At 42.5% G+C, this 24,408-nt stretch overlaps 2 protein-coding genes across 11 annotated transcripts in view; one reads left to right on the forward strand and one right to left on the reverse strand.

The window, feature by feature from the left end:
- Positions 1-17,367, forward strand: part of ARNTL (aryl hydrocarbon receptor nuclear translocator-like) — a 112,727-nt gene extending 95,360 nt beyond the window's left edge. For 4 of the 7 annotated variants that reach the window (XM_012001412.1, XM_012001432.1, XM_012001422.1 and 1 more), the window contains 8 exons: positions 2,307-2,553; positions 4,230-4,336; positions 5,748-5,898; positions 6,742-6,830; positions 8,454-8,562; positions 11,246-11,339; positions 15,795-15,897; positions 16,697-17,367. In XM_012001412.1, the coding sequence (XP_011856802.1) occupies positions 2,307-2,553; positions 4,230-4,336; positions 5,748-5,898; positions 6,742-6,830; positions 8,454-8,562; positions 11,246-11,339; positions 15,795-15,897; positions 16,697-16,857 (1,061 nt within the window). In that variant the 3' untranslated portion in view covers positions 16,858-17,367. The remainder of the gene's footprint in view (positions 1-2,306; positions 2,554-4,229; positions 4,337-5,747; positions 5,899-6,741; positions 6,831-8,453; positions 8,563-11,245; positions 11,340-15,794; positions 15,898-16,696) is intronic. The other 3 variants (XM_012001441.1, XM_012001463.1, XM_012001450.1) reach the window with 1 other exon arrangement.
- Positions 17,368-18,113: 746 nt separating this feature from the next.
- Positions 18,114-24,408, reverse strand: part of BTBD10 (BTB (POZ) domain containing 10) — a 73,880-nt gene continuing 67,585 nt past the window's right edge. For 3 of the 4 annotated variants that reach the window (XM_012001491.1, XM_012001485.1, XM_012001472.1), the window contains one exon: positions 18,124-19,249. In XM_012001491.1, coding sequence (XP_011856881.1) covers positions 18,939-19,249 — 311 coding nt within the window. In that variant the 3' untranslated portion in view covers positions 18,124-18,938. Of the gene's footprint in view, positions 19,250-24,408 lie in introns of all 4 variants that reach the window. The other variant, XM_012001476.1, reaches the window with a different exon arrangement.

A 24,408-nucleotide genomic window follows, 5' to 3' on the forward strand; every position in this document is an offset into this window, starting at 1 on the left:
GGGCATTGGTTCAGTGGTTTCTGGCTGGCCAGAGTGGCAGGTCCCAGAACTGCAGCCAGTACCCCGCAGTCCTCCCTGTGTGTAGGGCAGTTGGGAGCAGAGGAGAGAGCTGAAAAGCCTGATGGCAGAGATTTGTGGAGAGGACTCCTCTGTTTAAATTGTGTTTCTTTTAATGCAATTGAGGAAGAATACTCTCAGCCACAATCCTAACTGCCTCATGAACACCCACCAGTCTACCAAAATTACTCTGAGCTCACCAGTGACCTTCATGTTGTTAAATGGAATGCACACTTTTCCTTTGTCTTCCTTCTTGAAGTGTTCTCTTCCCTTGATTCCATGAAACCACATTCTTCCTCCTCCTCGACCCCCTGCTGCTACAGGCTCTCTTGCTGGCCCCTTTGCTGGCTGCTCCTCTCTGTCCTGGGCTGCTTCTCTGTCTGCAGTCTCTCTCTGTAGGTCACATCATCTACTCCCTTGGCTTTAAATGCCAACAACTTCCACATTCATATTTCCAGCCTAGACTTCTCTTTTGAACTCCATATTCATAAATGTACTGCTTACTAAATCAACCTGCTTGGATATCTCAGGGGAACCTCCAACAGGATACATGCCGAAGTAATCACCTGAGCCTCTCCTCCAGCATAAATGGCACTGCCATCCAGCTGGCTGCTCATGCTAGAAGCTGGGGAGGCACCCTCACTTCTGTCTCACCACCCCACTCCTCAGTCCCGTTAGTTATGAAATCCTGCCACAGAGAGTCCCATCTGCAAAAGTTCTCTGAAATGTTTGTCCCTTTCCACGCTGCCTACTGTCACTCAGCTCCCAGCTGCCCCCAACTCTCACTAGGTCGAAAGTGTTGACACACATGTTCCCCACCTCCAACACAGCAGCCAGGATGATCTTTTTATCAGTCCCCTTTTAAAAACCCTTCAGTGTTCCCTATTGCTCTTGAAGAAAAGCTCAAAATATTTAACGTGACCATGCAGCCCCTGACCCTGCCACTAAGCACATGTAAGCCATGTTGACTTCCTTTGATGCCTCAAGCCCTTTCTGGGCAATGCCTCTGCACATGCTGTCACTTCCTGGTTGGAATTTCTTCCCTCTCCCCATAAGCTCCCTTCACATGGCTGTCTCCAACCTCAGACCGCCTTATGTCTTATAGCACCCTGCTGGTTTGCTTTCTAGTGCTTTCTTGTACTTGCTGTTATATAGTTATTTGTGTGATTATTTGTTTAAAGTCTGTCTCCCCACTAGGCTGTGAACTCCACAAGGGCATGTCTGATTTGTTTTTCACTCTTATTCCAGTAACCAGCACAGACTCCACGCTTGGCAGACACTCCATAGTGGCTTGCTTGTTGGTGAGGTCCATAAGTGCTCTACACTTAATGTGTCCCGAATCAAAATCTTTTTTCTCTCTCTCTCTGCTGGTCTGTTTTCTCTCTTCTCTGACAGCAACCACCCAATCCAGAAAAGTTGGAGTCATCTTCATTTGTTTCTTTCCCTTAAGCCTGATATTCATAGCAAATCCCAATAGTTTGATCTCAGAAATTTCTCCTGCTTCCTTTCTCTCCTCCCTCTCATCTTCACTGCACTGCCATAGTTCAGTCCTGCTCATCTCTTGCTGTATTATAGCCACTGGCCCCTGAACTAGCATTCCTACTTGTGTTTTCTACTCTCTTCCAGTTCACACGTCACTCTGTTCCTACAGCATCCAAACCACAATTTGATTTTGCTGTTTCTGCACTTAAATACCTTTAGAGGCTCTCCATCTCTTGCCTTAAAAAAAAATAGACCAACATATTGGTTAGCAAGTGATCCATGGCCCTTTTAATCTTCCCCCAACCTGCCTTTCCAATTTGCCCCTCACTCCCAGTACCTCCAATTTCACTTCAACCACACAGAGCTCTTGGCCATTCCTATATAGGCTGTTCCTCTGTGCCTTTGTATGTCCTCAGCCTTTATACATTCTAGTCCCTCAGCCACTGCTCATCCTTCTTGACCCACCTCCTCCACTGGTTTTTTGGGGGAGCCTTCCTTTCCCAAGGAAGAGTTAGATATTCCTTCCTTGGTGTATGTAATGAATGCCCATGGTATAACTGGCCCTACTTAAGCATACTGACACTGGATGACAGTTTTTGTTTTTCTTTCTGTCTACCCCTTTCACTAGATGCTCACTTCTGGAGAGAGAAGCATTGATTTTTTTTTTTTTTTTTTACTCCCTACCTACATCCCACCCCACCATCGGCTGCGTACACCTCTATGACCCAAACCTAGTGCTGACACTAACCACAAACTTTGCCTTCTAGCAGATCGAAAAAGCTTCTGCACAATCCACAGCACAGGCTATTTGAAAAGCTGGCCACCCACAAAGATGGGGCTGGATGAAGACAATGAACCAGACAATGAGGGGTGTAACCTCAGCTGCCTCGTTGCAATTGGACGACTGCATTCTCATGTAGTTCCACAACCAGTGAATGGGGAAATCAGGGTGAAATCTATGGAATATGTTTCTCGGCACGCGATAGATGGAAAGTTTGTTTTTGTAGACCAGAGGTAAGAGTCTACATACTACTCTTGAGCAATGATGGTAGAGGATTTTCAACCCTGATCTAAAAAGCAGAGAAGACTGGGCCATCAGCTGGCTTTTCTAAGAAGAAAGAAAGAAACAAAGCTGGGTGGAGTGGCTCACACCTGAAATCCCAGCACTTTGGGAGGCCAAGGCGGGTGGATCACTTGAGCCCAGGAGTTTGAGACTAGCCTGGGCAACATGGCAAAACCCTGTCTCTACTAAAAATACAAAAATTAGCCAGTCATGGTGGCACATACCCGTAGTCCCAACCCTCTGGAGGCTGAGGCAGGAGGATCACCTGAGCCTTGGGAGATCAAGACTGCAGTAAGCTGTGATTGTACCACTGCACTTCCTCCTGGGCAACAGAGTGAGACCCTGTTTCAAAAAAAAAGAAAGAGACAAGTGATGTGAGTCTCTGTTAAAAAAAAGTGAGATTCAATAGCATATCATCATAAATACAGAGATTTTTCTGTCATTCTTTGGCATATAGAGACAGTTAAGTGAGTGCCTTGATGTCCATGGCTGAAAGAAAAATAGTAGGGATAGCATGCTGTCTGAATCTATGGAATGTTCCAGAACCATTATTGTGATTGAAATTCTTTTGAATCTAGGACTTGGAAGCAATTATTTAGTCCTGAGTTGTCCAATAAAATACTCATTGGCCATGGTAGCCTCCTATGTGGCTAACGGCACAGATGTAGAACATTTCCCTCATCACAGAAATTATTGTTGGACAGCCTTGATCTAATCCAACCTCCTTATTTTATGGATGAAGAACGGAGGCCCAGCCTGGGGACTGGTCTCCTGTAGGATTCACAACTAATTGGTAATAGACCTGGACCAAGCACCCAGGTGTCCCAAATTTACTGCTGCCTACTGCTTTCCTTCAGAATATGCATAGGCTAATAATTTTTCTGGCTACTAGAGACAGCCACAACATGCTGGAAAAGGAGACAGCCTCAGCTGTCTTGTGGCCTCAGCTGCTGCAGCTTCTGGCATTTGGTTGTCCTGATAAAAAGGAGGCAGCAAAAACCAGAAGCCTTGCACTGAGATTTAGATTTATACCACATTTTAATCTAATTAATGTAGTTCCTTTTTTAAAGACGGATCTCAGTCTGTCACCCAGGCTAAAGTGCAGTGGCGAGATCTTGGCTTACTGCAGCCTTGACCTCCCGGGCTCAAGCAGTCCTCCCACCTCAGGTCACAAGTAGCTGTGACCATACATGTGTGTCACCATACCCAGCTCATTTTTCTGTGTTTTTGGTAGAGACAGGGTTTCGCCATGTTGCCCAAACTAATCTTGAACTCCTGAGCTCAATCTGCCCACCTCGGCCTCCCAAAGTGCTGGGATGACAGGCATGAGCCACTGTGCCTGACTGCTTACCATTTTTAAAGCCCCCTCAGATTTGATTTCTTGTGATAATAGTCCCTTTACAAAGCTTCTTTGCTTTGTTTCCCTCTATTTTTATAGCTTTGATTAAATTCAGATGCCTGAAAAAAAAAGATCCACACAGTGAGCCCTCTGAAAATCCATCCAGCTCTTTTGCGTGCAGCTTTGACCTTGCTCTCATAGGCTGTAGCAGGGTTTATCCATTGCAAAGTTGCAATTAATCGTCTGAATGGCTTTTTCTTCTTTAAATATTCCTTTATTCCCTTTTAGGGCAACAGCTATTTTGGCATATTTACCACAAGAACTTCTAGGGACGTCGTGTTATGAATACTTTCACCAAGATGACATAGGACATCTTGCAGAATGTCATAGGCAAGGTAAGCTAGGATGTATAAAAGATCTTAAGTTTAAAGTGTCCCCTTGCTTCTAGACTAGTCCACATGACCTTCCAGGGAAATCTGTCCACTGAGGATGTAGGACTCAGCCAGCCTAGGACTCTTCAGGTCAGAAAATCTGTGTGAAGAGGAAACTGCTGCCTGCAGGCACTGTTTATCCCCTTGTAGTTGCCCTGTGCTGACTGCATGGCAGTTTCTGAAAGACATCTCTTGTTCAGAGGGTTTTCCCAGACCCTGGATTTAGTACGGCCGAGACTGATCTGATTCTCTTTTCCATTCAAGCCTGCACTACCTCCTGTACTTTCTCTCTTGACTAATACTATGGCTCCATGTGCAGCCTCCTGAGAGAGACCAACACTGACTCCTTTTACTGTGTCTCCAACAGATCCTGTTCATTCACCTCAGACATGCATTTCCAAAAGTCTACTTTTTACCACCCCTACTGCCATCACCCTGGTTCAGGCCCTTGTGCCTACCTAGAGACCTGTGATAGACTTCTCAGGGTTTCCCTGCTCCCTCTAACCCCCAGTTCATCTTCCATAGTTATCCCATTTATCCCCATCATCCCCAGATAGATTGAGACTGATAACATCAGCCTGCTTAAAAACCTCCTGCTTTAGACTCAAGCCCAAACGCTTTTCACAGGCATTCAAATGTGAGACTTTCCACCTCCTGGCCCCAGCCCACCTCCTCAGTTTCAGTCCCCATCCCTGCCTGCAGAGGCCTGTGCTCCAGGCACCCTGACCTTCTCACTGGCCCCTCCCTGACCAGACCCTGCTGCTCCTCAGGCACTGCTGGGTTCTTCTCTCCCTCCTTCTCTTGGCAAACTTGTCTTCATCCCTCAAGGCTCTGATCTCTTCTCCTGTATAGCCTTCCCTCACTCCTTTTCTTGAGGGCAGGAGTCATAGCCTGTCTCCTCTTGTATCTCCAGTGCCTGGCACATGAGAAGTGCTCATTACATGTTTATTATATGAAAGAATGAGGTTGAATAGGTGAGTGGCCTCTGTCGATTTGGATGTTCTTAGAAATAAGTTCTGTATTGCCCTCGGGCTTTGATTGGGATAAAGCATGACATTTTGGACAGTGCCTTCTCATTTGCTGGTGGTCATGTTAGAGCTGATTCCAGTTAGATATATAACATGCAGTCAGTAATTCCCTAGAGCCTCAATTTTACAGACTATGGAAAATTGTGACAGCTTCACAAATGAATTGAAAGGCTCTGAGTTAGACCCTCAGAAACAACCTCTTTCCTGAGTGTTGACCACTGGGGTTTCCTTGGCTTACTAAAGAGCGATGTCATTGCTCAGGTACCTTTACTATTTTGTATTGGATGTCCTGTTTAATACTTTCATCTGAGAAAACAACAATGTTCATGTTTTCTTTACATTTTCAGTTTTACAGACGAGAGAAAAAATTACAACTAATTGCTATAAATTTAAAATCAAAGATGGTTCTTTTATCACACTACGGAGTCGATGGTTCAGTTTCATGAACCCTTGGACCAAGGAAGTAGAATATATTGTCTCAACTAACACTGTTGTTTTGTAAGTACTTTTCCTATATCTGAAGCTCCCCTTGCTTCAAAGAGATGCCTAGGGCTCCTTATCTAGAAAATGGGGTGCAGGCAACATCCAGTATCACATCCTTTAATGCCATCTTGCTAATACCTGTGAAGCCTCAGGACTGGCAGAAGCTAGAAAGGATTGTTAACAAAGGACAAGCTTCAGTACTTGTACCGTGCAGGCCCTGGCTTATGAAACTGCTCCAGGAAACAGCAACATTTCCTTTCAGATAAAGCAGCTAACCTTTGAATTGCACAGGCCCTGCACTCTAGGCATCCACTTGTGCTGCTGTGGAGGAAGGGGTTGACGATCTATGAAAGGCTCATACAGGCACTAGCTCATACTGGCCTTGGCTGAGGATCTATCAGGCAGGGGGTCCAAGCACTGGCAGCTGGAATGCCATCTCAAAAGGCTGCTACCTGCTAGAGGAGCAGAGGGAGGTGAAGGAGCCTCTCTCCGGCCAGGCCTGCTCTCCACTCGTCCTTCCCCATAGTGTCCAAAACCCCACCTATCGTTAGAGCTGCGTGAGGGGCCAGGGCTAGGTGCACTGCAGGCTGGCAGGAGGAGGTGCTGTAGTGCTGGCAGTGGTTACTGCAGCCACCACCTCTGCTGAACTGTGTCCCACACATATTAGGCAGGCCCAGGCAGGCAGTGGGGCCAAAGGCCAGGATGCAAACAGTGAGACCTGTTCTCCCACTCAGACACACACTTCATTTTCTGGCCTGTCCAGGTCCAGAGTGGACACCGGACACCTTGGCCAAGTTGAAAGGTTCACAGTTCTGAGCAGGCCTGACTCACGTTTCCTTATTGCTGGGATGTTCACAGAGCCAACGTCCTGGAAGGCGGGGACCCAACCTTCCCACAGCTCACAGCATCCCCCCACAGCATGGACAGCATGCTGCCCTCTGGAGAAGGTAACTATGTGCTGCTGGGGCCCTGGGACTTGCCCGTGAGAAGCTGTTTGTGGTCAAATATCCTCCCCTAAAGTATTCAGGGTCCCCTCCATTCATATTCTGTGGAACAAGGGAGGTCTAGAGGGGATGATGTGCGGATTTCCCCATGAATGCCGAGGACACTGTCATGTCACTTTCTATTGAGCCAGAATACTAGGAGCTCACTGATGCACTTCCCAAAGCTGCCAGCCCCTGGAAGCCCTTGAGCTTGCAAACTTCCTATTCCCCTTGTGCTTTCCTCCTGTGTTGCCTAGTGGCCATGAGGTGAAGTGCTCTTTGGTGACTGTCACTGGCTCCTGTGGTTGGCAGGAAGGTGTCTTTCGGCACTGGGGTGTGTACCATACCCAGTGGACTCCCTTCTCAGGCTCAGCCTTGGCCCTGTCCCTGCTGTCCACACTGGACTCATCCTTCCTGGGACCATCCCCACATGCATGGCTGCAGCCCCCATCAATGACTCCATCAGTCATCTCCATCGATGACTCCCACATCCACATCTCCAGCCCCAGTCTCTCTCCCAAGCTCCAGATCTGTCTCTCCAAATGCCTCATAGACAGAACCACCTGGATTCCCAGAGGCACCTGAAATTCAGAATATCCCAAGCTGATTTTCTGCACTCCCCCACCTGATTGGTTAAGCCAGAAACCTGGCTGCTGTCTCTCCTCCAGTATATCCAAACACGGAGTCCTGAACCTTCTATCTCTTAAACTTCATCACCACTGTTGCTATTTCACCCTCCTCATCTGCTGCCTGGATCACTGCAAATCACTTTGCAACTCTAGTCCCACTCTCCCCACCCCATCCTCCATTGTAGTTCATTCTCCTTGCCGTGGACTTTCTAATAACCCAGATCTCATTTGTGCCTTTTCTGTGTATCGTCCTTTGGTACTCCTCATTCGCTTGTGGGAACTGTCCAAATTCGTTAGTACGGCATCCAAGAGGCTCCTCATGATCGGATTGGTACCTGCTGCCCCAGTTTCATCTATCATGCTCTCATCAGCATTCATGATGAATTCCTTGGAGGAGTTTCCCAAGTTTTAATCTGCCTCAGTGCTCCTGCACGTGTTGGTTGCTGTGCCTGGAATGCTTTCGCCTCCTTACCTCTCTGCCAAGCTAATTCATACTCATCTCTCAAGACTCAGCTCAGGGTGAACTTGTTCCAGAAGCTGCACCTGGCCCCAGATGAGTTGGTTGCCTTGTGCTTGCCTATCAAACTTAACGACATTTTGCTTTAGCCACTGTGTTCATCCTGTTGGTTTCCCTGTTAAACTGTGAGCTCCTTGAGGGCAGGGACTTGTCTCTGTAACCCTGGCACATACAGTGGTCTTCAATAAATGTTTTTTTCAGTGCATGAAGGGAATTAGATGCTGCATGAAGGGAAAAAACTAGCCTCAGATCCTAGAAGGAAACGAGCCTTTCCCTGCTGGAATGCCTTTTCCTGACAAGCTGTAGCCCTAAAGTCCCTCAAGGCACAACTCTGATGGTGAACTGCAGGTGGATCATGGGATAAACTGGTTTTACTTTAATACATAATAGTATTTCTTCCTCAGTTTTCCCCTTTCCTACTCTCAGATTCCTTTGTTGTAGGTGGCCCAAAGAGGACCCACCCCACTGTTCCAGGGATTCCAGGGGGAACCCGGGCTGGGGCAGGAAAAATAGGCCGAATGATTGCTGAGGAAATCATGGAAATCCACAGGCAAGTAACACCTTCTAGTTCCTCTGTTAAACCAGTGGTTCTCAACCCAGGGAAATTTTTTCCCCCAGGGGATATTTTGCAATGTCAGGAGACATTTTTGGTCTTCACAACTGGGTGGGAGGTTGCTACTTAAACATCCTGTGAATAGAGACCAGAGATGCTGCTTGTTAAACATCCTATAGTAAATAGGACAGTTCCCCGCTCCCCACCCAACAAAGAAATCCTGCCTTAAATAAAGATGCTAAACCAAAACAGCCCAGAGCTAAAGAGAATTATTGAGGAGACTTTCTTACGGCTCAGGGAGCTTCCCAGTGCGGACAGATGTACCTTTACTTTACAGGAATGCAGGAGTAGAGCTGTGAACTATCAGAGTGATCTGGACCTTAACAGAACATTCATTTTTTTTTTCAATCAAAGAGCTGCCCAGGATTAGTACTAGAGACCAAGCAGATCAGCTAGTTATTACTAGTTGTCTTGGGAGAGACTTCCTTTCCATATGAAAGAGAAGGAGCTTAGGAACAGTCCACCTGCGTGTGAGTCCTGGGCCTGTCTCTCTACCTGGCTCTGCTGAGACTTACTTAACCTCTTGCTGTCTGTTGACTTAAACCATAAAAAGAAAGCACTATTTCCCAAGAATTGTGTTAGGATTGTGAGGGCACTCAGGAGAGCTCCAGGAACATAGCCTGACATATAGTGAGTGCTTAAAAATTAATTAAATCTGTCTTTAAGAGCAGTCATTGAGAGGGATGCAGTTATCATAAGTCTGTCCAAATTTGGGGAATAGAGAAAGTGGTAACCAGATTCTTCAGAACGCAACTTAATGTAACATAATAATAAGAAAAGGAAGAAAAAAACTGCTGCCACTGGACTGGATTCTGTCAGGAGAATTAGAGGCTGGCCTGTTTTCCAATTGGCCCATAAAGGGGCTGTTATCCCCATAGGTAACACAGCTCTCTTCCAACCCCATAGGGTTAATGGGTGTGACCTCTGCATCAGGAAGGAGATATGAGGGTAGTGTGCAGTGTAATCAGGTTCAAACCCTGTACTTTGCATTTGCATACGCTATACTTTGCTTGAGACCATCCAAGAACAGTATCAAACAGTCCTTGACCTCAAGAATTTTAAAATCTTTTAGAAGTCTATTTTCTTTATGATAACAGGAAAAAGGGAGAGTGCATGGGCCAAAGCAAGCGAAGGAGGAAAGATCTGAACTTGGCCTTAGCCAGGGTTTGCAATGAGAGTGGATGTTCCCTCTAGAAAAGTCAGGGATATTCTTGAGTGGGCATGTGAGTGGCAAATTCAGGGTCAAGAAACAAGCTACCTAACTGGGCAGGCTTTGTGTAGGAAGGAGACACAAAGCTATGATGGGAGATTAAGAAACCCAAGAAATGATACTATGCAGTTTGGACTGGAAGAAACCTGTAAGACCCCATTTGTTGTAGGATGCTGAACAAGCATCCAAAGTCTTGTGTTACGCTTTGTGGAAGTTGCATTGGAATAGGGAGAGATGAAGGTGGGCATGTTTGATAACCCAGGAATGAGGCCTTATCCGACAGAGATGACACTGCCAAAAGAGAAATCAGTAATCTAAGGTCTAGCGTTTGAAGATGAAATCAGGAATGATGAAACAGCAATTCCAAGATGAGAAACCTGGGAAAATAGTGGTTTCATAGACGTAAGTAGGGAAAGGTAGGGGACACTTAGCAATTTTTCTGTAAGCAATTAGCAGCTATTTGTGCATGCTGAGAATACATGATACGTAGTTGTAAACTGCCGTTAAGAAGCTTATAATCCAGAAAGAAAACTTGTTCACTCTCAAATCTAGAGAACGAGGCAATACAAGAACCAAAGGACTTCTGGGCAGTGGAGGAGTGGTCTCTGGGTCACCCAAAAGCTGCATTCACCCATGTAGGAGCTGAGAGCCCTGTGGTTACACAACTGCCATCACACTCTCCCTTAACTCTAGCTGCAATGCCAAGTGATAGATTCTTTCCTGAGGTCCTTCAGCCTGACAAGTGTTTAGATGGATTTACAGTTCTAAGTCTTCCCTTCTACAAATCTTCTGAGAGATATGCTAGATAAGAAAGTCCTGGACCCATTTTTCATCAACCACTGCCTTCGAAGACTGCTCTTACTATCACTACTCCTAGGCTACCTTTTAGAGCCTGGTGCCCTCCATGTCCTGAGAGTATTCACTAGCTAAACAGTGTTTGTGGAGAAGGGGATAAATTTTTTGCTGTGGATCAAAGATGCAGGTTGATCTTTGAAGGCCTCCTCCAATTCACCTGGATTCTGTGAGGAAATAAAACTGGCCACTTACTTGAAATTCACCAACTGAATGCAAACCCCAATCCAAGGGCTTTGTCAGTGAGATGCTTGACTCTAAGGACTGCATTCGGTGCCTGCAGAACAAATCCAGCTTGTCACCTCTTTTTGTAAATAAAGTTTTACTGGAACACAGCCACACCAATTCATGACTGTGGCTGCTTTCAAGCTGCAGAGGCAGAGTTGACCTTTTGTGACAGACACTGTATGGCCTAGAGAGCCTACTATCTGGGCCTTACAGAAAAAGCTTGCCAAACCCTAATCTAGATCTTCATCCCCTTTCTCACCTTTACCCCTTAACAAAACACACACACTCCACTGAAAAAAGAAAAGGCAGTGTAATTCTCTTTTCTGACAGGATAAGAGGGTCATCGCCTTCTAGCTGTGGCTCCAGCCCACTGAACATCACGAGTACGCCTCCCCCTGATGCCTCTTCTCCAGGAGGCAAGAAGGTAAGACTGATGACTCTTAGCCTAAGCTAGAGAGCCTCTTGCCGAAGATCTGAAATGTTGGGGGTGGGAGTATGGAATTGCAACTGTGACTGCTGAGACAAGTTGGATTACTTCCTCCTTGAAGTAAATCCATCTGTGTGAGGCTGGATATAAAGCATACTGGTAGGGCTAGGGAGGCTTGCTGGCATCCTCAGAGGCTTTCTTCCATGTGAGTGGAAGAAGGGAGAAAGAATAAGGAATGGGGAACTGTCAGTTCAGTTAATTGAGGGAGCAAATTCAGAGTTCCCATGAGGGAAAGATTATTGAGTACCTCACATAGAAAAGTTTCTCATTATCTGCCAGGAGTTTTCAAGGGAGAAAATATTAGTGTCTAGGGCAGGCAATGGAAACAGCAATGCCACCAGCACTGCTTTGGAAATCAAGCCATGCCTTATAGCTGCAGAATACTTGGGGATCTGCTGTCTGGAGGTTCCTGTGGTGTGACAGCATTGGATCCAAGCAGTGGATCAATCACCAGCCCTCATGAAGAGCTTTCTGTAAGACTACACTATAAATAGGTTTAGGAACCAGTCATTTGTTTTCATCTTTGCCAGAGAACTTATAAACCTAGGCCCACGTTAATCGTAAATCATAAGTCTGTTTATACCACCTGATGTCAGTAGAGCTTAGGACAATTTAAAGGCCAGCATTTTGGACACAATGGCTTCCCTCCCCATCTCCTAAAACACATACAGAGAGAGAATATTAGGAATTTCCATAGGCAGGACTCCTAGGGCACAAACCATCAAAAGCAGGGCAAGGATTTTCAAAACTGAGCTCCCCGGAGGTTTGTTCAGGTTACCAAGAGCTGTGGTGTTACCAGGTGGGATGGGCGTGGGGGTAGTTGCTAAGGAGAGAAGGTAAGGGCAGAAATCCTGCTTCTGCAAGGGCAGCAATACTTCTTTTTTATATAGGAATCTTCTGTAAACATTTCTATTTGAAAAAGGGTTTTACTCCCCTCAAAAAGGTTGAAAGTCAACAAATTAATGGGTAAGACTACAAAGTAAGAAAGACCTGGGTTCGAAGCTTGGCCTTGCCATGTGCTAGTTATATGAACTTGTACAACTTTCAAGCCCTAGTTTTCTTTATAATGGAGCGAATACTGGTTAGGGTAGCCAGCATCTTTGCACATGAGGTCCTATTATGAGATAATATATGTGGAAGTGCTTGGCTCACAATACCCATTGACAGGTGAATTCTGGGTTTGGCATCCCGTGCCCCTCGTCCCCCTGCCCCTAACACAGGCACTGCTTGCCAGCCGTCATCTTAGTTGTCCTTCTGTTACACCTCCAGGTCCTTCCTGCATATTGGATCCACCATCTTCTTAGGGTGGTCTTCCAGTCTCTGCTTCTCAAGTTAACTTTTAGGTACTTTACTTGACTCCTGGTACTACCAGGGATTCTACTACTTGGTTTTGAAAGGTTATCAGTCCAGTATAGGCTTAAATATTAGTCAAAGAACTTTCATACACATTGTCTCATCTCACCTTCACAACATTATAGTGACAAGATCCAGGCTCCTCAGTGTTCATTTTATAAGTATGGCCCGAAACTACAATCCTGGGCGCATGACTTCCAATTCTTTTCACATCAACAACTACCAGCAATCAAAAGCTGTGCTCTGCATCATAAAGCTCCAGCTATTTTTGAGGCACTTATGAAACTTCTTCCTTTTCTTTGGGAAGAATGGATTATAAAATGAATCTGCGAGAAGAAATTTGGATGTGTTCTCATGAGATGAATCCTGGGCAGCAGAACTTACAAGAAAAGCAGCTTAAACAAGACAGTTAAAACTGACAGCAGTATTAAATGGTGCACCATACCCAGCCCTTTCCAGTCACTTTCAAATTTGGAAGGTCCAAAAATGAACCATTTTGCCTGCAGTTGTTTCAGTCAGGATCAAGCTAAAAAGGAAGCCTAAGTGAGCCTCTGTAGGTCCCAGGAGAGTACAGACATCCAGAAGCACTAAGGAAACTTCAGATAAAGCAGCACTTCTACAAATGTCACCTGCAGTCTTTTTCCAGAAAGAGGGGGCACAAGATCCTTTTAAGGGTCTGCAACGTTAAAGCTATTTTCTTAATAATGTTAAGACATTAATTTTTTCACTGTATTGATAATGTGCACTATTCATGCTAAAAGCACTGTTGGGTAAAACTGCTGGCATTTTACCAAAATCAGACAAGTGGCACCAAACTATACTAGTAGTCACTGTATTCACCACCACCACACACTTGCGATTTAAAAAAAAAAAAAAAAAAAAAAGTTTAAAGCCAGTTTCATTAAAGATTGTCCATCGTGGCTAGGTGCAGCAATTCACCCCTGTAATCTCAGCACTCTGGGAAGCTGAGGCAGGCAAACTGAGTCCAACAGTTCGAGGCAAGTCTGGGCAACATAGAGAAATCCCATCTCTACTAAAAAATACAAAAAATTATCCAGGTGTGGTGGTGTACCTGTAATCCCAGCTACTCGGGGGACTGAGGTGGGAGAATCACCTGAGCCTGGGAGGTTGAGGCTGCAGTGAGCTGAGATTGTGCCACTGTACTCCAGCCTAGGCAACCAGAGTGAGACCCTGTCAAGGAGGGAAGGAGGGAGGGAAAATGTCCATCATTACTTTTATAAAATTCTCAAGTACATATCTTTTTAATGCTCTGTGACAAAATGAGAAGTACACACAAAGAACTTGTGCTGCATACCAAAGTATGATGTTTGTCTCAAAAACTACTTGTGTGATTAAGTTGTGAGTTGAACTAGCTGCTATTTTCATTGGACACCATTTTTATTGTATATGGTCATTCAGTTTTGTGTATTTAGAATACATTTTTTTGGAAATGAACGAAGTGAACCTATCACTTCAAGGAAAATGACTGACAACGTTTGTTGCCAATGATAAAATGTGAGCTTTCAAGCAAAAATTGGAATTTTTAGAAAACTTGTATCTGCTACTTTGACCTTGAGATCTTCCTAAAACTTAAAAAATGTTGTTGATGAGATAGGAAGTATTAACAATGGTGGTATTTTGATGCTGTATAATGAAATGTGTCAACATATAGAAGATATGCATAATTCAATGAACCAATATTTTCTAACTAAACGATGCAAGATATTTCAAAATCATGTAAGGGTAAAAGATCTATCCTAAGTGCAAAGATATAAAGAGTACAAAAAATTCATTGATACGGTTTCAGATTCCACTTTGCAACTCACCTTTAAGAAACTTCTACGTGTCAAGTTTTGAAGTGGTATCAAAAAAGAATACAATTATTTGAAAAGTCTATTAAAATATGCCTCCCTTTTCCAACTACTTATCTGTGGGAGGTCGGATTTCCTTCATATACTTGAATCACAAGACGTAGCTAAATAGACTGAATGGAAAAACATATATGAGAATCCAGTTGAAAATTATTAAGCCACATATTAGATTTGCAAAAATGTAAAATAATACCCTTCTTGATAATTTTTTGTTATTTTTTGGAAAGTAGTTATTTTTCATTAAAATACTGTTCATTATTTATGTCGACATATAGTAGGTTTCTTACATTTAAGAAATCTATTAGTTTTAATTTCAAATACAGTAAATATTGATAAATACAGCCTACATAAGCTAAAGTTCTTTGGAGTCCTCAATAATTTTTTTAAGAGTGTAAAAGGGTCCCTAGACTAAAACATTGCTGTGGAAATAAAGTAAGTTATAATGCCACCTACTGGCAAGGCCTGAAATCCCTGCTGCTCCTGAAAGCAGCAGCTACCAAACTGTTTCCTCATGTATATCCAGATAGGTCTCAAAGAATGCTCTTCTTTGATACTCAGCCAGGGGAAGGCAGCTGGAGTGAGTGGGGGAGATTTTGAGACAGAATTAGAATTCTCCTACTGAGTAGCAGTAATAATCCTCCCCAGTGGCCTGTCTTAAGAACTTAAACCACAGGTTACTGAAGTTGGCACCTGTAGTATAAGAGATTTACTTTTAAGTGTTTTGTTCATTTGACTCCTTAGAGCTGTGTCTCTTCACAGTTTGTTAACTCCACTTATTTCTTCTTCAGAAATATCTATCACTATGTTTTATTCCCTTATAGGGGAAATACCTAGCTGGGCTCATTGAAATTTAGGCATTGGTCCTAAAGAAATATGTAGGCATCATGATTCCAGGCAGTTGAATGCTCTTGGGATTTTATTCAGCCTCTAAGTTGCCTCTGTGGGCTCACTAAAATGAAGAGAAAAGAACAGTTTGGGGGAGAGGTTTTTTTCTTACTATGACCATGTCTGTCTAACAGTTCCTTGTTTGCAATCATCCAACAGAAAACTGAAGCCATTTGAAGCTTCTCCCCACCCCACCCCATGCATTTCCAACATGCTTCATTTTCCTTTTGGCATTGCTCATAATACTGATTCAAACTTCACACTTCCCTCTTTTTGTTTGTAGATTTTAAATGGAGGGACTCCAGACATTCCTTCCAGTGGCCTACTATCAGGCCAGGCTCAGGAGAACCCAGGTTATCCATATTCTGATAGTTCTTCTATTCTTGGTAAGTGGCATTATTATTCATTTCCATTGCAATGAGCTTGCAAAACATCTGACATAGTCAGTTTTAAGAACTGAACTGTATGAAACAAGCTAATCCTAGATAAATTTGATAGGAACAGAATAAAAGTTTAAAATTTGTTTAACTCTCTAAAAAGTTGACTTCAGTGTTTGAGTTTTGGTGGAGGTCCAAATTTGTGCCTGGAACTCAAGAGGAGGCTACAGCTACCTAGACATAGGCTTTCTCCCATGTGGGGCATAATCTCTTCAGAGAGGCGGCTAATGAAGGTTCAGAGATAATGCCTAGAAGGGTGATTAGTAAGCATATCAGAAGGTACTAAAAGTCATTAAGTGAAAAGAGTTTGCTTTTCCCATCACATCCATCTTTTTCTGTACTTGTCTTTCTAGATCTGTTTTTTTCCCCTAAACTCTCCCTTCCTATTTGCCTTTCTTTTTGTAACTCCTCTTAACTGGTTATATCAGAATATTAAAATAAGCTCAACTCAAATATTTTTAGGATTAAATTTTAAGCACTTTTTACTTATTTCTAAAATGATCATTTGATTCCTTAGAGCTGTGTCTCTTCACAGCTTAACCCCACTTATGTCTTATGTATTTTTTTAAAATTGGTTCTTTCCTCTGAAAAACAGCAATATAAAAAAAGATAGCCATGCAGCCCAAAAAGCAGCCTCTCACCCTACCGTTAAATGTAACTTTCTTATTAAAAGTGTGCTTAGGAATTGCTTACTTAATCCGCTTTTAAAAAAAAAAAATCACTGACCTGTCTTTATCTCCTCCCACAGGTGAGAACCCCCACATAGGTATAGACATGATTGACAACGACCAAGGATCAAGTAGTCCCAGTAATGATGAGGCAGCAATGGCTGTCATCATGAGCCTCTTGGAAGCAGATGCTGGACTGGGTGGCCCTGTTGACTTTAGTGACTTGCCATGGCCACTGTAAACCCTACATGTTGCTTTGGCAACAGCTATAGTATCAAAGTGCATTACTGGTGGAGTTTTACAGTCTGTGAAGCTTACTGGATAAGGAGAGAATAGCTTTTATGTACTGACTTCATAAAAGCCATCTCAGAGCCATTGATACAAGTCAATCTTACTATGTGTAACTTCAGACAAAGTGGAACTAAGCCTGCTCCAGTGTTTCCTCATCATTGATTATTGGGCTAGCTGTGGATAGCTTGCATTAATTGTATATTTTGGATTCTGTTTGTGTTGAATTTTTTAATCATTGTGCACAGAAGCATCATTGGTAGCTTTTATATGCAAATGGTCATTTCAGATGTATGGTGTTTTTACACTACAAAGAAGTCCCCCATGTGGATATTTCTTATACTAATTGTATCATAAAGCCGTTTATTCTTCCTTGTAAGAATCCTTTACTATAAATATGGGTTAAAGTATAACGTACTAGACAGTTAAATATTTTTAATAAATGTTTCCCTTGTTCTATAAATACTGTTCACACTTCAAATAATTAGAAAAAAAAAATCCTACGTGTTGCAGGGCTGGATTATGAGTTTCTACAGTGGATGTTCAAGGATGATCTACGCCAGTAAAATTTGTGGTGCTTTTCTGGCCTTCATAGCAATTCTGGGCTTGCATAATTTCCCCATGCTACTAGCTTAGCTGTGTTGTTAAAATAGTTCATTTCTAAATTGTTGCAATTTTAATTTATGTGAGAGCAAAGATGTTACTGCTTACACACAAACATCGAATCCTCTGAAATTATAAATTCAAGATTATATTTAACACATTGGCTTTTCTAATGCTGCACCTCTCTAATACTACTTCAGTTATATAGTCAGTGACCCCAGTCCTAAGGCACCTAAATATTTGATTCCTTCTTGAATTGGACCACAGAATATTTAGAATAACATTTGCATAAATAATTTGCTAAGCAAAGTAGCATGGTATCATGGAAAAAGCACTGAACTAGTATGAGAAACTGGCTCTGAAACTTAGGGTGACTATATGAACTAGTAAAGTCATTTTGCCCTTCATATCAAGTTGGACTAGAAAATACTCTTTTCAGCTCTAATATTGTTTTGATTTATAGTATATTTTATAATTAGTAGGGAATTTAAATGCCTCATCACACATATAATAAGTTAAAGTTCCTTGAGCTACTATTTCTAATAATACTTATACCAGGGGGATGGGAAATTATGAGACTAAAAATCTAGTCAACGTGGTTATAAATTTGGTCAGAAACATTAAAACAATGGAATTTTATTTTGATGAAAAACTCAAGTTTACAATCATTTAGTAAATGAAGAGCAAACACTTCATTTTCCTATCCCATAACTCTTAAGAAAAAAAAAGCATTAGTAAATAAATATCTGTGAACAGATTAAGGGTAAGGCAGACTGGATAATAAACCACCTCTGACTTTCACACTCCCTGCATGTGACTCACTCTAAAGGGTGAACCGGCCCTGGAGATAACTGCACTGGTAAGATACGGGCATTAAATCTCATCCTGATCATTCAGATAAACCCAAGATAAATACTTTTTGCTCATCACGGGCAGCAAACTATACAATTTTTACTGGAGGAATACTTTGACAGAAGCACTTAAATTATATTGTGTATCACAACTATAAAATGGCTTGAACATTTCCATTTAACCACCATTTATAAAGTGCAACTATAGAATACTCTGCATTTTATCTGGGGTGTGATGACTATCAATCCAAACTGAAAGTACCCCAGCTGCCAATTTCCACCACTTTTGAAAAGACCTAGATGTGTGAAAAAGGACCGTCCCCCATACAAAGAACCAATTTCACAAACCTACTGGTAAACAAATACATTTATATAACTGGAACTTCAAAATGCTAGAGTTGTACTCATTTTTTAAAAAACCATTCAGCTACCTTTGGTCTTTAAAAAAGCCTACACTGCAATATCCTAAACATTGTTATGTGCATCTCACAATGAAGAACAGTGGCCTTGCAGTGCAGAATGAGGAGAGTACAACGTCACTGTGAAGAGTAGCATGCTATGGTTTCAAGGAAAATCAGCATCACAACATTGGATTCTGTGCATCAGGATCGAGGTCACTGTTGCCAGAAGGGGGATGGATAGGGAGAATATCCAGCTCATCCACTTGCGGAGTTGGGTGCATGACTACCAGCTGGTCCTGGGGAATGTCTGCTGCAGCTGCTGCAAGATTGGTGATAGATTTACTCTTTACACACTGAAAGTCTACATGCCGACTCTTTCCTTCTTCCTTCTCCCAGGACATTCGAATAAAGGGCCTTTGGACATAGTTGTAGATCACTTCTGGGCGGCCTCCAGGCCTTTTCTTTACTTTTTCTTTGTAGGTAGGATAACCTGAAAGAAAGAAAGATTTTAAAAACCGAGGAAACACACACAGACCTTTCACCCAATTTTGCCTTAGAAAGCTTTTGTGCTATAGATCCTAAAGAAACAGAAATTAAAACAAAGAAGTGAAAACAATATTCCATCCACCTACTCATCAGTTCATGAGCCAGAGATGAAAACCCTACTGATGTAATTCACAAAATCTATCATTCTTTCAAATTACTCAATATACCCACCATCAAAAAAAAAAAAATTCTTAAAGTAGGAGTATGTTGGAGATGAGTCCTCAGTACAATAGTATGGAGCAGATCTTGGTCTCTAGCTATGTATCTTTTTTTTTTTTTTTTTGACATGGAGTCTCACTTTGTCAGCCAGGCTGGAGTGCCATGGTACAATCTTGGCTTACTGCAACCTCTGCCTCCCGGGTTCAAGCAATTGTCCTGCCTCAGCCTCCAGAGTAGCGGGTATTACAGGCATGTACCACCATGCCCAGCTAATTTTTGTATTTTTAGTAGAGAGGGAGTTTCACCATGTTACCCAGGCTGGTCTCGAACTCCTGACCTCAAGTGATCCACCTCGGCCTCCCAAAGTGTTGGGATTACAGGTGCGAGCCACCGCGCTGGCCTCTAGCTATGTATCCTTATATTCTCGTCACAGGATTACCTGGCCTACAGGCCTGCAAATTATGCCACATTAGCCTTCTAGTTTCCTTAAACCTACATCTCATCTTTATATTGCTCTGACTTTTTTCTTCCCTTTTTTCATTAAAAGAAAAAGCTGTACAGCTCTCCAGGTGGTTCTTGATACTTCTGCATCTAGATCAGCAAGGCCAACATTTTAACCTCCCATATCATTTTTAACATTACTACTCCCAAAAACCAAGCATTCAATTTACAGTCACATTTCCAAAGCAGCGTTCCCTGATTAATAATACCTAATATTACCTTCCTCTTTTGGAACATAGTCACTTAAAAGTAAGGACAACCCTAGATTTGAAAAAAACAAAAAAAACAAAAAATTATTTACTAGTAAGGCTATTTCTCCAAAGATAAACTGTCCTTAAGAAACTATTACAGACATCTTCCCTTCTTTCTTCTAGTAAGAATTAACTAGTTTGGACCAGGGATTGGCAAACATTTTCTGTAAAGGGCCAGAGTAAATACTTCAGGCTTGTAGGCCACATGGTTTCTACTAGAACTACTTCACTCTGCCACTGTAAAGTGAAATCAGCCACAGAGAATATGTAAATAAATGAGCATGTGTATGTTTTTCTTTTTTTGGAGATGGAGTCTCTGTCACCCAGGCTGGAATGCAGTGGTGCTATCTTGGCTCACTGCAACTTCTGTCTTCCAGGTTCAAGAGATTCTCCTGCCACAGCCTCTAGAGTAGCTGGGATTACAGGCGCCTGCCACCACACCACAGCTAATTTTTGTATTGTTGGTAGAGATGGGGTTTCACCATGTTGGCCAGGCTGATCTCAAACTCCAGACCTCCAGTGATCCTCGGCTTTGCAAAGTGCTGGAATTACAGGCGTGAGCCACTGTGCCCAGCCACATGTGTATGTTTCAATAAAACTTTATAAGAAACAGGCAAGGAGCTGATTTTGGCCCATAGGCCAAAGTTAGACCATAGTTAGAAAAAATAGAATGGTCTCACATAGTAGGGGATCAATTACCAATTATTGCATAAGGAAATGCATGTAGGCATCATTGGTAGCTAGTACAAATAGCCATGTGTGGAGTATGTGTGTATGTGGTGGGGGTGAGATAGGTGCAGCGGGTGAACAAAGCTAAAAATCTAAAAACCTGTAGAATGTCTTTATTTCATACTTTTGGTCAATTGCCTCTGAAGGCAGCACCAGACATCAGAAAGGTCTCCATCTCCATTCCCTTGTCCTTGATTCCTCCTGGACTATTAGAAAGACTTTAGAATTCCCATCTCCTTGTATTCTGTCCTCCACACAAAATCACCACTCTAGACAAATGTAATCATATTACAATCCTTGCTTAAAAACTACCAATGGTTTCCTCATGCTTAATGGGAAGGTCTGTACTCTTTAGAATATTATACAAGGCTTTTTTACAACCTGGTTCCAGTCTACTTACTGTCATCTATTATCATACTACACTCTAACTCTAGAGTTCTTAAATACATCTGCCATATTAAGCTTTCCCGAAACATGCTTTTACACAAATTGTTCTGCTGCCTGTTCCCTCTCAGCCTCCTTACCCCTGAACTCCACCTTCTTTTATCCCTGGCAAAAACATTAAGACTCTCCACACAGTTAATCATTCACTTCTTATGTTCCATAGCACTCCCATATGTTAACAATACATAACAGAACTCAACTGTAATTACCTTTTTGTATGTCTGACTCTCTGACCTAAATAATGAGTTCCTATATGGCAGAGCCAGTGTCTTTGTTGGTGTATCCTCAGTGCCTAGCACAGTACCTGATAGACGGCAGGTGCTAAGCAAATATTTCAGCAAAGAGTGAATGAACTACAGGACATGCCAGTTACAAGTAATAACCTCTTCCAATATCCATCTTACTCAGAACATTTTTTCCTTTAAAAATAAAGTAAAAGCTCTTTGGGAGGCCAAGGCAGGCGGATCATGAAGTCAAGAGATCGAGTCCATCCTGGCCAACATGGTGAACCCCGTCTCTACTAAAAATATAAAAATTAGCTGGGTGTGGTGGCGTGAGCCTGTAGTCCCAGCTACTCAGGAGGCTGAGGCAGGAGAATCACTTGAACCCAGGAGGCAGAGGCTGCAGAGAGCCGAGGTTGCACCACTGCATTCCAGCCTGGTGACAGAGCGAGACTCCGTCTGATAGATAAGATAGATAGATGATAGATAGATAGATAAATAGATAGACAGATAGATAGATAGATAGAGCCTGCCCCTGACTTGCAGATTTACCAACCTATTCAGTCAACAGTTAATGGTTTAGCAGTTACTGCATCACAGAATTGTAATGCCAGAATGCTAACTTAAAGGTGTTTACGGTCTGCTGAGAGTGATTAAATTGTTCATAAAGTCAAAGAATATTCCAAACAAAATATATGTACATAAGATAAAGTGTTAGAACAATAGTGGAAGCGTAAAGAATTCAGAAGATGAATGAGATTCCAATGGACTAAAATAGAAAAAGCTTCTTGAAGGCCTTCCTTAATCTTAATGGATGAGCAAGACTGGGATGGGCAAGAACAAGGGGAGCGCAAGGTAGGCAGAGAGAGTATCATTCTAAGGAGAGAATGGCATCAGGTAAGCTACAGAGGCAGGAACACAGAAGATGGTTTAGGAGACCCTAACACATGTATGACTGGAACAAAAAGTGTACTGGGAAACAGCTGGAGGTAACATTAGAAGACAGATTATGGTCAAATGGAGGACAGCCATGAGTAGATTCTACTCTTTAATAAGAGTAAATTATACTCTTTATTAAAAGAGAAGCTCAGATTTTTTAAAGCTTAGTTTGTTTAAATCTTGCAGAGAACAAAATTTTGTATGCAGTTCCAGAAACATGGAATTGGGAAATCAGAGGTTCTGTATATAGGTGAACTTTCAGGGATAAGAGCCAGTCCTACTATCCTACCATTCCTGCCCAGGATGTGGAGGGTAGAATAATTCACAATCCCATCCAATTAAAGACTTCATTACTTAGTCTCGCATTTCCTGTATTCTATGGGAACTGTAATTCCACAATTATTTTAGAGTTTGTAATCTTAAACTTCTGGTTCTTTTCTAAGTCTCCGCCAATTACTCTGATAGAAGAGAGCTTTCCACTGAGTTCTGAACAAGGACTAATGATGGGAGTAAGGCCACATCCAATATGGTCTGCTAGATGGGGTAGCAGTAGTCCTAAACTGCCTTAAGAACCCAGCCCTAGGAGGTTGAGAGATTTATCCCTGGCAAAAACATTAAGACTCTCCACACAGTTAATCATTCACTTCTTATGTTCCATAGCACTCCCATATGTTAACAATACATAACAGAACTCAACTGTAATTACCTTTTTGTATGTCTGACTCTCTGACCTAAATAATGAGTTCCTATATGGCAGAGCCAGTGTCTTTGTTGGTGTATCCTCAGTGCCTAGCACAGTACCTGATAGACGGCAGGTGCTAAGCAAATATTTGAGCAAAGAGTGAATGAACTACAGGACATGCCAGTTACAAGTAATAACCTCTTCCAATATCCATCTTACTCAGAACATTTTTTCCTTTAAAAATAAAGTAAAAGCTCTTTGGGAGGCCAAGGCAGGCGGATCATGAAGTCAAGAGATCGAGTCCATCCTGGCCAACATGGTGAACCCCGTCTCTACTAAAAATATAAAAATTAGCTGGGTGTGGTGGCGTGCGCCTGTAGTCCCAGCTACTCAGGAGGCTGAGGCAGGAGAATCACTTGAACCCAGGAGGCAGAGGCTGCAGAGAGCCGAGGTTGCACCACTGCATTCCAGCCTGGTGACAGAGCGAGACTCCGTCTGATAGATAAGATAGATAGATGATAGATAGATAGATAAATAGATAGACAGATAGATAGATAGATAGAGCCTGCCCCTGACTTGCAGATTTACCAACCTATTCAGTCAACAGTTAATGGTTTAGCAGTTACTGCATCACAGAATTGTAATGCCAGAATGCTAACTTAAAGGTGTTTACGGTCTGCTGAGAGTGATTAAATTGTTCATAAAGTCAAAGAATATTCCAAACAAAATATATGTACATAAGATAAAGTGTTAGAACAATAGTGGAAGCGTAAAGAATTCAGAAGATGAATGAGATTCCAATGGACTAAAATAGAAAAAGCTTCTTGAAGGCCTTCCTTAATCTTAATGGATGAGCAAGACTGGGATGGGCAAGAACAAGGGGAGCGCAAGGTAGGCAGAGAGAGTATCATTCTAAGGAGAGAATGGCATCAGGTAAGCTACAGAGGCAGGAACACAGAAGATGGTTTAGGAGACCCTAACACATGTATGACTGGAACAAAAAGTGTACTGGGAAACAGCTGGAGGTAACATTAGAAGACAGATTATGGTCAAATGGAGGACAGCCATGAGTAGATTCTACTCTTTAATAAGAGTAAATTATACTCTTTATTAAAAGAGAAGCTCAGATTTTTTTAAGCTTAGTTTGTTTAAATCTTGCAGAGAACAAAATTTTGTA

The sequence above is a fragment of the Mandrillus leucophaeus genome, unplaced genomic scaffold (genome assembly GCF_000951045.1).
Source record: "Mandrillus leucophaeus isolate KB7577 unplaced genomic scaffold, Mleu.le_1.0 Scaffold1178, whole genome shotgun sequence".
Lineage (NCBI taxonomy): Eukaryota > Metazoa > Chordata > Mammalia > Primates > Cercopithecidae > Mandrillus > Mandrillus leucophaeus.